This window comes from Rhynchophorus ferrugineus, unplaced genomic scaffold (genome assembly GCF_030347505.1).
Source record: "Rhynchophorus ferrugineus isolate W39M unplaced genomic scaffold, kcgeb_rfMv2 rfM1, whole genome shotgun sequence".
Classification (NCBI taxonomy): Eukaryota; Metazoa; Arthropoda; class Insecta; order Coleoptera; family Curculionidae; genus Rhynchophorus; species Rhynchophorus ferrugineus.
This window is the reverse complement of record NW_027472580.1, coordinates 80,421,006-80,438,082: the sequence shown is the minus strand read 5'-3', so window position 1 is coordinate 80,438,082 and position 17,077 is coordinate 80,421,006. Positions and strand designations below refer to the sequence as shown.

Here is a 17,077-nt window from a genome sequence, read left to right as displayed (position 1 = left end):
GCTACTTACATATTGATATCGATGGAGCATGATTGTCATAAACTTCACACAGCACTTCATGACCTTCAGTTATTGTTATGGCCACTAATAAAAATTTCTAACATAAATTCTTAACATGCATTTCTCAGTTTTTTTTATGATTTACTATCACTTGTTTACATTATTTATATCTTACTGAAGAGTATTATTCCATAGTACATTTTCTTTAGTGCATTTTATATAATTGTTTTTTTATATAGTGATATATATGAAATTTATATATTTATGATAAATAATAGTCATATCATATATTCATAATTCATGTTTTCTTTAAAATTGTTGAGATTGCTATACAATCAAACTGGGCTCTTGTTACAAAACCACTTAAATTGGAAAATCGCATGGTTTAACTAGTTTAACAAGGAAAACATATTCTAAATTATTGGTATACTTTGAAAAATAATTATACATACAGTTTTTCATAATGAAGCTTCAAAATTACAACAACAACTCAAAATGAATTCACAAAAATCTATGATATATAGCGAACAGATTTGTTTCACTTCTTTAAATTTTATAATACAGGTTTAAAATAAGATGAAATAAATTTTTTCAAGCCCAATATTATTTGATAACAAAAAAAACAAACAAAAAAAGAAAATTCCTTATGGTACTAATAAAATTACTTACTTTCCACAAAACGGACATGCAAACCTGCGCTCCCTCTGCCGGTCTGTGCTGTCATTGGGCTCAGCACGAAGCAACGTTGCTAACGCTGCCGCATCGGTACCATCCGATCTTAAGAGTTCAGCTGCAGGAGTAGGGAGACTACCACTCACTCGGGAATCAATAGTATCGTCCTGCTCAACGTCTGGTTTCTCGGTCTCCATCGTAGAAGCCCCTTCACAACCTAAAGCAACAAAAATGTGTTCAACATAATGTTACCACAAATAGCAGCAAACATTACCGTCATTACCTCCCGTATCATCCGTTTCCGGCTCCGACTTAACTTTAGTCACTAGTACGTTGTCCTCATCTTGAGGTAACAATGCCTCATTACTGCTAGACACCTGATCGCTCCCTTGCTCGACCTGACCAGCGGGCGTCACTGATGCTGTCGAGTCGCCCGACGGTCTGCGAGTTCCATGAAGCCGTTCTAGCGCGTGATTCAGGCGATGCTTTTTGAAAGACTTCAGGTATCGGAATTGCATTCCGCAAACGTCACAGGAAAACAGCTTATCCGCCGGTAAACGCGCTCGGTGATTTTGCTCTCTATGTTTAACGTAAGCGGAACGATATCGGTACGATTGGCCACACTGATCGCACACGAAGGGTTTGTCCGGACCTGAAAAAGGATCTTTTACCACAAATAAAGCGAAGCTACTTCAGCAGTTTGACACTTACCGACTGCACCGGGAAGATGTTGTAAAGCAGCGTGTTGCTCCAATAGCCAGGGCGACGGGAAACCTGCGAGACAGGCCCCGCATCGGAAAGCAGCTGCTCCCAAACCGTCTAAAGGTGGCACTAATCCGGCTTCGAGTAAACCAGCGAGAGGGAATGGTAAGAGAGGCGCGCCTGGTGTAGAGGCACGTGACGACGACGCTGAGGACGGGGGACGTTCCAGAGATGAACCACTATGTTGTTCGACGTCTAATACGGGCTAAAAGATCATATATTTTATTTTACAACTTTTCTGTGCTAAAGTATCAAATTTTTTCAAGATAAGTTATATTTTCCGTTTTATTGGAAAACTATGTACTCTTTAGTAAATATAAATTTTTCACTCATTTGATACAAACACAACATTATGAAACCCAATCAAAATGTATCATCTAGAACAAATACTACTCTTATTATATGAGTACCATGCTTCGATATACGAAAAGTAACGGAAAGGCGAAATAGGTTTTACCTTTCTTTGGAAATAATGTCGTAAAATCAAAGGACCACACACATCAAAATTGAAAACTTTAATTTAATGTAATATATTAAATATAAAATAACATTAATTGTAATATTATTCGCACTAAAGGTAATACGGGCATTTTCTGTAATTATAATATGCATTATAAATTATTTATAAATATTAAAATTAAAAAAATTATTACAAACATGGAGTTTTTAACATCAAATCAACTAGTAAATCCAACGCAGTCATAACAGATTTGTTCCATTAATTACTAGGCTTATCACTACGTAACCAACGAAGAACTGCAAGATGACCTCGAAGTCAAACGAATTTATGAAGTTATCCAAGATCTAGCCGTAAAGTATGAAATAAGGATACTAAAACGCAACAATGTGGAAGCAATACAATTACTGGACAACACACAGGAAATCAGAAGTTCTTCAATCGATATCGAAATCATTTGGAATCGAACTAAACGACAGGAACTTTAGCCTAAGTAGTTTAATCTAATTTTAATTTGTGAAATGCATATAATATTAATACATATTTATCTTGCAGTCGTCTGGCTTGTTTTGATTCAAGTATAACAGATCAATAGTAATAAATTAATTTGTATTATAAGATTGTACTAACCATATTTAATATAAGATGTGGTAATTATGCTTGTCATTGTAGTATTTAATGTAATTAGCACGGTTATGTTCTGTAGGGTGCAAGAAAAGCAGTAATACCTTTATATTAAATCAAATTTGACGACAACAATTTAAAATCTAATAAATTTATAATATTTATATTTGTAATTAGTCACAATATTTCATTAATATCATTTGGTGTAGTTATTTACTTAATCAACTTAATAGAGTATATTTCGGATTTTATGAAATTCATGAACTTGAGAAGTCTTAATTAAGAAACAATATTATGATTTTAAATTGGCTTTTAATTTCCCATTTATAATTACATGAGAAACTTTTGGAACTACACTTACGCTGCAGCTAGTATCTTTTCGTCTGATAAAAATATTTTATATATGAGAATATTCAGAATGGAGTTGACTGTTTTCACGTCGGTTTTTTGAGTTTTATCTTAAGCCCTTAAAAGATAGTCCGTGCAAAAGGTTGCAATAATAATTATCTAATCTCATTGCTCTACCAATAAGAAGAAAATTAATTTTGCATCTCAAGACAATTCCTGCCTGGTTTTCAAGCAATAAAAAATAAAAGTATATAAAAAAATCGTGAAATACTACCATCTTAATTAATTTTTGGTAGAACTTATGGTTGATAGAAAAATAGAGAATACCGGTTATATTAGTGTTAAGGTTATAGTATAGACAGAGAGAAATATATTTACTCATTTTAGTTTACTATAATATCGGATGATGGTACCAATTATCATACTTCATGAATTGCTGATTCCTAGCTGATGAGTACGAGATGGAATATATTGTAATGGCGTTGATGCAAGAATAAACCTAGTAACTCCATACCTTATAGTATGACTACATGTATTGATAATGTTATAAAAACTCAAATCTACACTAATTTATCAGCAATACCAATGAGTTATTCCCAATAGTGAAATATACCTCCGATTCACTTAACCGGATTTATGATTGTTCACAAAAAAAACAATGCAAGTGTGTATTTACAGATCTTTTATTTGTCAAAAAGAAAATGTATTTTACAACTATGATATGCATCTTTTATGAAGACAAGCATTGCAGACATAATGGCAAAATTATCTAAATCGTATAACACTAACAATATGTGCCCGAATTATATGTATTCATTTATTAAAAAAAAGACAAAAAAACCTTATCGTGTTAACAGAACTAAACAGAAAATATATGGGAAACAATAACAAGAGTTGTAGTTTCAACATCTGAAACAGGTGCTGTACAAGAATATTCGGGAAGAAGGGAAGAGGTGGGGAAACCAAGCAACGCTGTTATACAAAGGTAACTAGCTAGACAATGAGAGTGTCTAAACTGGAAGAACACCTTTCTTTTAAGGGTGTGCTTCGAGCTTATTCAATCTTTGGATTGAATGAGTATAATCCTTAGTGAAGTGATTGCTACTGCAGTGTTGCTTAATATTTAACTTATTTATTTAAATACAGAATACTTCAAATAACGTCAAACGCTTCAGCTCCATCATGTACATTATTTTAGAAATATTCTGTATCCTATATATACACAATTTATTTATAAATGTCAGGAACTTATGCAAAAAACTATATGTGAAATTACCATCGAAACTCTGAAAGAACGACGAAACAACACCGGCAAATCTTGACGTATGTGCGCGACTTTAATTACCAACTCCCACCACGAACGGTTTCCGCATAATTTCATTATTAATATGCCCAGCGACCTTTGCGGAAACAACACTGGCTGGTTATTTATGAATGTGGATAGATCGTAATTCTTTTACCAACGCCGAAAGGAGTCCAAGTCTCCATCAGCCAAGCTCAATAAGAGCTTTTGTTTGTTTGTTCTTCGACGCCATAGCGAAAGGTCGTATTTCTTCGATTGTTAACTAACGCTTTGCCAACAAAGTAGGATAAATCACGGCTGATTCCGAGATATGCAAGGCGTCTGCTAATGGTCCGATCTACGGTAGGAGAAAATATACCGGCTAAACTTTTTGTAGACGTTAAAACGGCGAAAAAATCGGAAAGGTCGTTCCACACGAAAATGGTTGTCGGTTAAATTTCGCTCGGTTCATCAGACTTCGACGCTGTGTAAAACTATGTAATACGTTACTTATTGAATAATATACCAACAGATTATTTTCTACATTGCTATACATTAGAACGAAACAGAAGCGTTTTATTTTAATTGTTTTGGCTAACTGTTGTGTCGCAACTTTATAAAGTTAAATTAATAAGTGTAGTGTTGTATACATTTGTTTCATTCTCTTGTTTTAGTAATAATTAATTAAGTACTAAGTATAAGTGAAATTACCCTCTTTTAACTATTGTACAATAGAAAGAATTTATCTAAATATAAAGTAACATTTAACTAACCGTTATTTGTTTCTTTAATATTAACAATAAGATTAACGTTAACTGTTTATTTAGGAACATTAAAACGAAAACGAATAAAAACACTGCAGTCAGTTTTGTTTCAATAATACACAGGGCGTCCCAAATAATACCTACAGCGGTCGATATTTGAGCGGACCCGTGTTCTAATAGCTGAAAGTTTTGCATGATCGTCAACTTAATATCGTATTTCTATTATGTATAAAAATGTTAGCTATCTCACCTAATGTACTTGTAACCAGCAAAAAATCCAAAAAATAATCAGAATTTCAGCTCTGCTATATATTGGCACTCAATTTATATTGGTAAAAAATCTGTAAATTATTCTTGCTTATTGGACAACTTGTGGTTAATGTATTCTGTATAAAAGGTAAACAGTACTATGTTTAAATAGGTAGTGTGGTGGTTCCAGTTTGACGTATTACTCGTTTGAACAAACAAGCATTAAGTCACTGGAGATTTAAACGAGTAATCTGTAGAAAGGTGGAACCATTTTCTGCTAAAATTTTATTGTATAATTCTATTGTTATTAAGATTGAGTGACCCTGAGCTACCAAAGGTTAGGTTAGCGACCGTAACCTTGTAGAAACTGAAAAAAAACCACCGAAATAGGATAATCAAAAAAAAAACACACACACACGGTTTCCAACGTTCAAATTTTTGGCTGAATTAAAAACGGATTCCGTTAGGGAACTTGGGAAATGTCTGTGACCCTTTACATTTTCTTTTGTCAATTATTACCTTAAATTAAGTTCTCTTAAAATAGGTAGGCATTCTCGAAAATTAAAATACAACGCTCTTACTGGTATTTCGCCTCAAGGGTGGTGTGTAAACGTTCTATTTCAATATTTTGGAGAAGCCTCAATAGATTTAGGTAATCCTATCCGAAATAATAACTAATTATCTTTAAAAATCCATTTACCAGTCTGCTCGTGAAACAGACATCGAGAGAGACCCAAAAAATCATTAAAATATCAATCACAAAATAAGCAAAATACCGTCGACAAATTCGTGTCATCGGATGTAGAGCTAATCACAAATTATCACAGATTATATCTGCAATTCTTTCATTTGTATTAATTTCTTGTTTTCAGCGGCATAAAATAATGGAATATTGTTTTTTCCTAGCAATTTTTTTAATATTGTTCGAATTTGTATACCCTTGCAAACCCCCAAAATAAAATGTTCCTTTTTTTAATCAGTTCTAAAACAATCTACGTTTCTTTTAATTAATACGTGTTAATTTTAAGCTAACTGGAATAATACCAACTCTAGAAAAAGAAGCGGTTCAGAAGCTTTTGGAGCCAACTATCGGTTTGGTTTGCTTTTTGTTACTCCATAATATATATGTATATACGTTAATTGCGTGTTTACTGTCTAAAATGTTAATAGAGGCACTCGAGTAGGTAGAATAAAAATAGTTCAAAAGTCCGTCGCTTACTGGCGCTGCAGTCACACAACTGCCAATTGCAATTCACTTGAAGATTGCCATTATTATATAGCTATATTGTATTGTTTGACTCGTTTGAATTTTGTCTTGACCTGTCACTTCTTTTATTCTTTCATTGCCATTTTGGTCTTTATAAATCCATACAGAAAGTTAACAAAATAACATTAACGTGGTTTTGTACAATGTTATACAGTAATGAAATTTAAGGTATATAATACATGCCAAGATCTATAATCAAACTACTAATTTTTCGTGTTATTCAGGAATAAAAGAATTGACGAGGAAGAAATGAAATGAAAAAGGAAAAATCATCAACTAGCGTTTTTTTTTCTATTTTTTTTTATAAATATTTCCTAGATTACTACCGGTACTATTTACAACAATATTATATATATTTCTCTATTAAAAATATTATAAATATATTCTCTTAAGTAGGAAACAAAAAAATAGTAATCGAACTTACATCTAAGGCGTTCTAGGTGCTGATATTAAAGTAATCCTTACGCTAGTAGGTGTTTAAAATACATAAAGCGTGTCCGAATGATTTGCCTTAACTTGTAGCTGTAATTTATTTTAATATGGCTCGTTTTTTTTCCTTCGTCAATTTTTTTGTTATCTTTTATTTTGTTGCTATGATCGACAAAAGACATCAGCTTCATTAAATAAATAAACTCCTCTTCAATACACCACTTGTGATTGTAGTAACGCTGCTTAGTATTATTTTTGGTGTTAATGAGATTCAAGGCTGTCCTATTGAGGGGTGGCTAAAGTTGTAGATCTTCAATACCCCTATTTATAATACCTATGACTTTGAACTTTTTAGAATCTAATTTTGTGTTATTAACTCAAAGCGCGTTAGGGGTCAAGAAAATTTGGAACTGGTGTCTTTTGTAATGGGTTTATTATCTTTTCATTTCTATTGTGCTTAAAACCATCATAGATCTTTCCCAATCATATTTATATTGTTTCGTATGATCAAAAGAAAACAATATAATTAGTTTATAAGTAGAAGTAACATAATTTTCTATAGCCCATTAGTAATAATTATAATCGAATTGTTGTTTAGAATTCTTTCAGTGTTAATTAAATTCAAGAGCAGGGTGGAGTTGAGGATATTTGAATTTGATGTTTTTTATAATTATTGGTTTTAAGAGCTATATCTGATGTATATATTTAAAAGCGGGGTTCATCTGATGTTTTATAAAACAAACCCTCTTCAAAGTTGACAAAATCCTCTTCAGTACATCACTTGTAAATATAGTGAGGGATCTGATTGATTTTATATATTATTTAGACTGAAAGGTGTGTCATTTAAAGAAATGAAAAATTGATACTTGATAACTGATATCTTTTATAGTGCTCTCTACTTTGATGTTGCTGGATATACTTAAAAACCTACTAGTCCTTAGCTGTGGTAGTGAACCACCGGTATAATGTACTTTAATTATATTGTGTGTTTAAGAAGATTAATAGCTATATTCACTCCTATTTTGTATAAGGTTTATTGCTATATATTTCCAATAACGGATTTTTATCGACATGCACTAGTTAACAAGGAACATATAACAGATAACCGTCAGTGACACCAACACTAGCACACCGATATCGTGTAATGTCAGTGCTGCCAACTTGTCACCAAACTAAAACAACAGACCGGTTCTATCCAGTGGCCAAGGTACACTCCCTGTAATATCTAATACTGCAAATTCTATTGGAATGCACTCTAGTGACATTAAGCCGAAAATAGAATGGGAAACATTCAACCGAAAACGAAGGCGACGACCTCCATCGAATCGAGAAATTTTCGAACCCGACACAACGCAAATTAATATCTAGAGTTAGCTGCTTTGACGATGGCCAATCGTTTGGGCCCGCACATACCAACAAAACTGTCACGCATTAATACTGTCAATACTGATACTGTTAGAACGAACCGATTGATTTGTTGCTATCGCTGGATCCCAAACGGCCCACTATGATTAGAAATTAATAATAGTAATAATAATAATCATAATAGAATATGTATATATATTATATGTAACACAATATTAATCCACGAACTAGTGGTTTATAAACTGGTTTAAAAGGGGGTGACGATACATCCGTCCGAGAGGGGGGTCAGGGGGGCTGAGGGTATAACGAGGACGTGAGGGAGGGATATGGGGTTGTATTATGGTCAGGTGTGTCATCTACTTCTACCACTACGAAAAATACCATTAACTAAGTCTATCACAGCTCTTACACATTTGCAACTTAACGTAGCTTATAAAAATCTAAGACAGTTCGCGAGACGTGGACCTTCCGCTCTATAACTATTACTAAAACGACTACTACTACTACAGTTCTTTATTATCCGGATTCATTCCCAGATCCACGTCAACCACCTGACCTGAAGCGCAACTGTCTGCAGACGATATGTTCTCGACAAGGATGCGACCGGTGACTTACGAAGATCCTGCCAGTTCTTGACGGGTGGCGATGCATGGTGTGCGACGAGGACAAAGCAGCATGATGCACTTGGTTTTGTTTTCGGAGGAGACATAACGATTTCTACCACAACATTTACTTAATACTTGTTGAAAATTTGATACTAATGGCAAAGAAACTGAATGAATTAAGTTAAGATCATAACACTGAGAAGGACAAGACATTATAACATGGTAGAAATTATTTTGTGTATATTAAAACGGATGTTTGGAGAAGAATTGTTATAGTCATTACTTGTAGAGGTGGACTACTCGAGAAACAATACCAACGATTACAATATTATCGATGTGCTCAAGGAAGGGGTGCGTATATGGTGCTTTGTCCTACAACCCCGCGGTGTTTTTCTACTGGTGCTAACCACTAACGGCTAATGCGGACTCTCCTCTTCGGTATCCAGCGGATTGGGCGACGGGAACTTGCGCAGATACTTCGGAAAGTGGGTTTTCTCGTGCGCCTTCAAGATCGTCGATCGCGAGAACGTTTTTCCGCACAAACTACAGCCGAACGGCCGTTCGCCCGTATGGACCCGACAGTGGTCCTTCATGTGATGTCGTAACTTGAACGCCTTCCCGCAAAATTCGCACTTGAACGGTCGATCGCCCGTGTGAGCGGGCAAATGAGCTATCAGCATCGCCACATCCTGAAACGACTTCCCGCAAAACTTGCACAACACTCCACCCCCGGGTCCGCCTGGCGTCGCTGCTTCCTCCAGGTCCATGCTGGTGGGTGGCTGGTCCGTGGGGTCTGGCGGTTCTCCGCCACCTCGGGGGTCCGCCCATCCGGACGGCGGTGGTTCCGGTATGATGAGGGGCGGCATTCCGCCCCTCTGTTCGCGGTACTTGAGCGTTTCCAAGCTATGGCTGAGTATATGCCTCGTCAGTTTACTCTGGTGGGGGAACGTGTTGCCGCAGTACATGCAGGGGTAGAGCCGAGGGGGGGAACCGCTCACGCTGGGGTCCAGGGGCTGGTCGGGCCGCTCCTGAAACAACCGACATCAAACATCAACTTCTTGCCGCGTGTGTGGGTGCGCGGGCGCGGCGCGGCCCCCGGACAAGAAGTTGACGCTCGTGTCGGCCGGAGGGGCGACCCGGCGTCGCCACGGCCCGCCAGCCGCACCCGTACACACACACGCGGCATCTTTTGCCGCCCTTATACAACTAACTATTCTTAAATATCATTAACATCATTTCAACCATTCAATAATTAAGAATTAATTCCGGAGAATTAATAAATTACATTTATCATACTGTCACCGTAGAACGATTAATAGATGCTCGAAAAATTATGTATCAATTAATGTTAATGACTCGACCGTACACTTGAATCATCATTAAACTTGTGTAATTTTCCTACTGTTAATTGTTTCCACTTAATCATATATAGTATATTCAAAATAACAGTGGACTCACCTCATCAATATTTTTAATGTATTGGCTGCCGCAATTTGTAAAATCGTTTTAGAATCGGATGCAGATGCGAATGCAACCTGATAAGTTCGAACATGTAACTGTTTTAGCCCGCAAAGGTCGTCCGATTGTTTGCAAAATTCGTTGTATTAATGCTTTGCTTATTCTGATAAATTTCAAATCATTTCTTATTTTTACTCTGATTGAAAATGCTGCCAAACTGAACAGATTGCGCTTCTAATCAGTGATTTCGAACAGGAACGAGATAATGGGGGGGGGGCTCTTGCCAATAAAATTAGTTAGAAGGGTAATCATTTTTAGTGTTAAATATTAAGTTGATGCGGTTATTGAAAATACTTTTCAGAGTGTTGCAGCTACACTGAATATTACATTATATACAGTCACTGAATTATCTCGAAAAATGAAAAATATAATCACCACACTCACCGACAAGAAACCGTCCTCATACGAAACGGGTGACGAATCAAGATCAGCCTAATATTAGCTCTGAATATAAACATAATTTCATACAATTGTTTCAGACGAAACTGTCTGAAAAGTATCGAAGATGTAATTTAAATTGTAATGGAACTTTCAGACATGACTTTTAAAAGAATATCAAGGAAGACTTATTATTTCTTAATAAGAAGACTTAATTTGTGTATTTAGATGAGACATTGAATTTGTGTATGTAGACGAAAAACTAAACATAAAAGGTATATATTTGGATGTATAATTGTTAACTAGATCTCTAACTCATAGATGAAATGGAAGAGCTCAATGTAGATATAATATAACACAACCCTAACCTACAAACTATTATAACTGTATAATTAATTGTAGTTTTAAGTCCTTCGACAATATAAGCATTAGATGTACTATAATGTTAATATAAATTATATTTGATAACAGTATTTTTGTTTCACTATTTTATCTAAATTAGAATTTTGTTGTATGTCAAAGCCATAATGAACTAAAACTCAGAGTTGATGCGTTAACATTGCGACGTTTCGGCCTTATCAATTCACATGACGTGAGTTCACTGATTTATTGAGAACGGACTATATTTTAGAATTGTCCATTTTAGAAATCCTAACATAACTAATACCACGCACAGTCGTAAAGACAGCTATTAAAATAATAAAAAAACTTATATATTTTCGGTACTGCTTGTAAATGATAATTTTAATACTATCCAAGAATATATATACTAAAAATAACTATTACTTGTGGTATTTAACTTGCTGCATTAAGATGCAATTAATAAAACATAAATTACAGTAAATTATTCTAAACGGGTTTTGTAATCATGGATTTAATTTTGCGAAGTATCAAAATTTTAATTTATATAATAGTTCTAAGAAAACGCACTGCGATTTTTATCATCATGTAATACTATGGACGATAACTATGCATCAAATACCATTTTCGCTAAGCATGAATAGTGGTAGATATGTGAAAAAGGATTTAATAATGATAATATATTCGTCTTAGATTCGAATATTTTAATGTCAAAGATGCACTTCAATCAGGTCAACTAGTTACGAATAAAAAAATGCTTCACAAAACTGTATATGAGAGGCTACGTAACTTAGCCGTAACCAATTAGATGAACATTTTGTTACATGTAAAAAATTAGAGAAAAGAAACAGATTCATTTTAGGAAGGTTAATTAAGGACTATTTGAAACTATTTTACAGAGATGGTAGTTTGATTATGATTATGACATGGACGGCTACTGTCTAAATTTCGGAGGAATCGGAAACGCGTGGAAGCGGATGTGTTCGTGGATTTTAGAAAAATGGAAAAAGAACAATATCGATCGGTGATTGGATTCCTGTTTTTGAAAGGGAAGTTGCGCAGTGAAATCAAAGAGCGCTCGGATGCTGTGTACGGTGATTCTTGTCCTTCGATGGCAACCGTCAAAAATTTGTTTAATGAGCATCAACGTGCTCGCAGGTCGATTTTTTATTTTCTGACCGACGCTCAGATGCTCCCAAAAGAGCAATCACAGAGAACAACATGACAAAAATCCACGATCTCGTATTTTCAGACCACCGATTGAAGCTGCGCGAGATAGCGGAGATAGAAGGCATCTCAAAAGACCGCGTGGGTCATATCCTGAACGAAATCTTAAGCATGAGAAAACTGTAGACGCGTTTGCTTATTCCGGATAACAAGGGCAACTGTAAGACCAGTTCAGAGCAGTTTAACGCTATTTAAGCGCAACCCAAAGGAGTTTCTGCGTCGTTTCATAACTGCAGACGAAACAAGAATCCACTAGTACATCCCGAGGCCAAGGAACAGTCGAAATAGTGGATCTAGCCTTGCGGACGTGCTCTAAAGAAGACGAAGACTGTCCTATCGGCTGGGAAGGTGATGACCACCATTTTCTGGGATTCACAAGGCATGATCTACATTGACTACCTGGAAAAACGCAAATCAGGCACCGTATTTTCCAGATATGGTCCCGTGCGACTTCTTTTTGTTTCTGAACTTAAAAAAGTCACTCGGTGGGCAGACATTTGAGTCAAATCATAAAATAAAAGGAGATTATGTAGAGAAATACACCGCCACAACTTGAACTTTTCTTTGTTTTTGTAAGCAAAGTACTGATCGAACCATCCTCATATGTAACTCAACCTTTTTTCGTTGTTGAATTCTATTTTCGCAATCTGCATTGATTTTTATCTTCTCAATCAACTCAAAACGATGTCGAAGGAGTTTTTTGAGCTTACAAAATAATGAGAAACCCAATGATGAAACTATATCAAATTAGAAGGGCTGCTGTGGAATGATTTACATTAAATGTTTGCAGGAAAATTGTGTTTAACACTCAAAGGAATACATAATAAACAACACTATTTTTTTTATCGCGATAGTAGAAATAAGAGAAGGTAATTGAAATGGAAATCGCACTTGGTATAATTAAGTGATGATGAATCGGATTGAATAAAACTACCAATGTTATTTTGGGCGCTAAGCTACGATGACAAACACTATTAAAAAACAAAATTCCCTGTTAAAAACCATACCCGATACTATAGACTATAGACCCGAGATATATATTTATTGAGATTTTAAAAATCTCCAACTAAATCAAATTTAATGATTCGAATACTGTTAGGAACGATTTAAAAAATTGGCCGCTTTTTCTGTTTCACGTCAACGGAATTTCCAAAACTGACACCGAAATTATTTATAACGAATGGACATCATCAATATTAATTATATTTAACAAATCAATGATATATTCCATAGTGAACATTGCATATTTTAAGTTATAAATTGTAAAGGTTCAGTAATTATACATCCCGTCCGCCTATCTACGTCTACTCTAATCAAAATTGAATTGCATAATGTGTTACTGCCACCGTTATATATAATTCAGTCGTGTATATCTGTGACGATCGTTCTGTATACGTAAACCGGCAATTCGAGCCGAAAATAAAGGAAAAGGGGGTTTTACTTACGGAATCGTGGGGCAGCCTCGAATAGTCCGATGAGCTCTCGCCTCCTGAATTTTTGTCGTCCATTCCTCCTCCCCAATCGACCTCTTTTTTGAGGCTCTACAAAATAACGATTATGAAATTAGTTAACAATATATCTGCTTACAATTATATCATCTGGAAAAGATTTTAGATATTCAAATAAGTCAAGTTAAAGATCACGAATTCATAAACTGAGTGAGCAATATATCCTTCAAATATCAACGATTTTATATCGACATCATAGTTTTTCCAATTTTACTCGATTTGTTTTAATTTTTTGAAATAATTAAATACTTACATACTTTTGGAAAATACAATATGATGAACAATGTCGAAAGAGATTAGTTTAATACGAGATCATATTGGTGATTTTCAATGTATTACATTATACTCTTTTTCGTGTAAAATCAAAATAAAGTAACAATTCTGAAGTATGCATATTATGAACATATTAGTAAATGATAAAAGCTGTTTAATTGTTTGCCTCATTACTTTTATAATGTATCGAACAATGTATTAATTGTTGAAAATGAGTTTAACACTTCAGCAAACTGAGATAAAATAAGGAAAATTATTAAAGTTGTAAAAAATAGAAAATATATTCTAATAGCATATACTACTGTGATTAATCAGTGAAAAAAGACACTTTATTATTAGTTTTAAATGACAAATATGATGGAAATGATAATCTAGAACTCAAGTAGTATCGAATGATGGAGATATTTACAACTTATCTATTTCAATTCAAACTCAGAAATAGCTTTAAGCAAATACGTTGACAGCAGCGAGTATTCATTCACACAATTAAAACAATAATTTGAATTTGTAGAATACAAGAATTTTAATTTTCGAATATAATATTCTAGATCGAAAGGGTTTTAATAAATCATACATAGTGTATCGATTGAGATAATGGTTCTCATTTCATTATATTGCTCTACTAGCAATTGTGTTTGGAAGGAAATTAAATTAAATATGAAGTATCACTTAATAAGTCTCCGGTGACATACATATAGCAGCACTGTTAACAGGCCTATGTAGTTTTTGGGTAGTACTAACCTTCAAATGATACGTCTTACTTCTCATTTCAACTATTTATTAACTTACAAATTATGGCAGTTTTACTGAAACACATTATGTTGTTTTCAGTGGAATAAAAAATTGGGGTGTTTGTTAAACATTGGTTTTTGGTGGATAAATTATTTAACATTTTTTCTATTAAATTGGGATTTGACAAGCGTTAAAGAAACGTTTATATTATATGCCGATTATAGGCTGAATTTGTCAAAATCGGTAGTTTCTTCGAAAAACATTCAAGTTCATAAATTGTAAAAAATATCATACATTTCATCATACATAGCTGATGTGTTGAGTCAAAAGCAACGACATGTTGATGATTTAGATTTTTGTTTGGAGCTGAGTAATAAAAGGGATCCCTTATATCGTTATATAATAATGGAGCAAATAGGAACGCCGAAGTAATAACGATATATTTATTAAAAAACTAGTATTTCTGAGAGAGTATTGAGATTGTTGTTTTAAGATTCCCCCCGGTCATCAAAAGTTTTTTAGAGAAAATTAGGACTAGAGAGAAAAAAAGTTTAAGAGCATATCCAATTTTTGTTTTAAGATTTTTCCCCAGGTCATCAAAAGAATTATTCGAAATTGAAAAGAATTGATTGTGTTAAAAAGAAGTATGGATATTTGCTAACACCCCGGGAAGAAATATGGACAAATGAAAAAAAAGGATAGTCAGTCAAATGAAGATAATCGTCTTACAAAGAAAAAGAATAGAAAAAATAGGACAGCGTTGGATCGAATGTATCATTCTTGAAGGACAGTATCTTGACGAATAAACTACTCCAAAAAAATAAATAGTTGGACCCGAGACTTATTGAGTGATATATTAAGTTATGTCTAAACTTACTGTTAAAACACGATCAGCTAAACCCACTGTTTCTTTAAAATAGATATTTTTATTCGGATTGTAAGAATATCTCACCAAGGGCACTTGTTGAACAGGCGGCATATTCGAGGGTCCAGGCAGGGGTTCGCAATTGAGCGGTGGCGAGGGGCGGCAAGTGGTGATGGGCGGCGGTGGTCCGAAGCTGTTAGCGGGAGGCGGCGGTTCCGGCGATCCGTTCTGCGAAGGCGGCCGTGGCGCCGGTTCCGGGGATTGGCGAGGTGGTGGCGGTGGCGGTTGCTGAGGCGGCGGCTGTTGCTGTTGTTGCGGTACCGCCAGGGGCGAGTTACGGGGCGGGGTGGGATCGTTGGTTCCTACGGAAGGTGGTCGCCGGTTCACCAATTCCTCAGGTTCTGTTTGTTCAGGAGGTTCCGGTTTATATTCTCGCGTCATTTCGGCTAAACCTTCAACAGGATATTATCATGGATATTGTAGAAATTATTTTAGGCATCTACGTATTTGTATCTAGTGTTTGTTTATGTGAAATTTATCTATGTCGAAATTATTTTACCACAATAAAAAATACTCGAAACATTGCTTCGAAAAATTCAGATAAGCTAATTTCTAAGATTTTGATTCTTAAAAGTGTGAAAAAGTAGGTAGGAAACTAGGCATATTTAGAACCGCATAACACTTAAGATATGGAGAGTGCAGACGCCAAGAGCCAAACGGGATACGTTAACATTTCATCCCCTTGAAAGACATCCGATGGTGCAAATAAACAATATTCTGAGAAGTGGATTGACCTTGTAAAACCGTAAGAAAGGTACATTTCAGAGAATATTTTGGGTATCTATATTTCACCGAAACGAGAGAATCATCATTGGATAGGTCTTTCCCTAACTGCTAATCAGGTGGCGAGAAGAACAGTTAAGCCAGTCCACTTTCTCGGTACGAGGCACCCAAGGGAAGAGAAATGAGGGATAAAAACACAATCTTCATGCACAGTCTTTACGGTGTCCACATAATTCAAAACATACAAACTTGTTATAAAAATTGATGTAACTTTGTGAGTGTGACGGTTGTCACTAATTATCGTTGTAACGGTCTTGTTCATTTTGGTTTAAATTTATAGTGAATAAAGTCATTTAAGCTTTACGCGCAACAGATATTCAGGAAAGGAAAATTTAATAAGAAACTTACCTTTAACCTTAAGACTTTCAGCTGTTTGCAGCAGCCTACTCAGCTGCGCGTACTCCACACGCACCTCACCCTTGTACATGAACTCCACCAAAGTACGCAGATCGCTGAACCGCACGTCCTTGAGAATGACGATAGGATGACGTGCTGGATGGTCGACGAATAGCGCCCTGAAATATGCCGAGCAGGCCGACAGCACAACCT

General features: G+C 35.1%; 1 protein-coding gene across 22 annotated transcripts in view; it reads right to left on the bottom strand.

The window, feature by feature from the left end:
* LOC143190838 (uncharacterized) overlaps nt 1-17,077 on the bottom strand; it is a 144,661-nt gene that overhangs the window by 1,303 nt on the left and 126,281 nt on the right. For 6 of the 22 annotated variants that reach the window (XM_076395460.1, XM_076395448.1, XM_076395453.1 and 3 more), the window contains 6 exons: nt 16,877-17,075; nt 15,698-16,137; nt 13,753-13,848; nt 1,384-1,639; nt 947-1,336; nt 670-889 (listed from right to left, as the gene is read on the bottom strand). In XM_076395460.1, the coding sequence (XP_076251575.1) occupies nt 670-889; nt 947-1,336; nt 1,384-1,639; nt 13,753-13,848; nt 15,698-16,137; nt 16,877-17,075 (1,601 nt within the window). Of the gene's footprint in view, nt 1-669; nt 890-946; nt 1,337-1,383; nt 1,640-7,956; nt 9,853-13,752; nt 13,849-15,697; nt 16,138-16,876; nt 17,076-17,077 lie in introns of those variants that run through there. The other 16 variants (XM_076395508.1, XM_076395524.1, XM_076395516.1 and 13 more) reach the window with 8 other exon arrangements.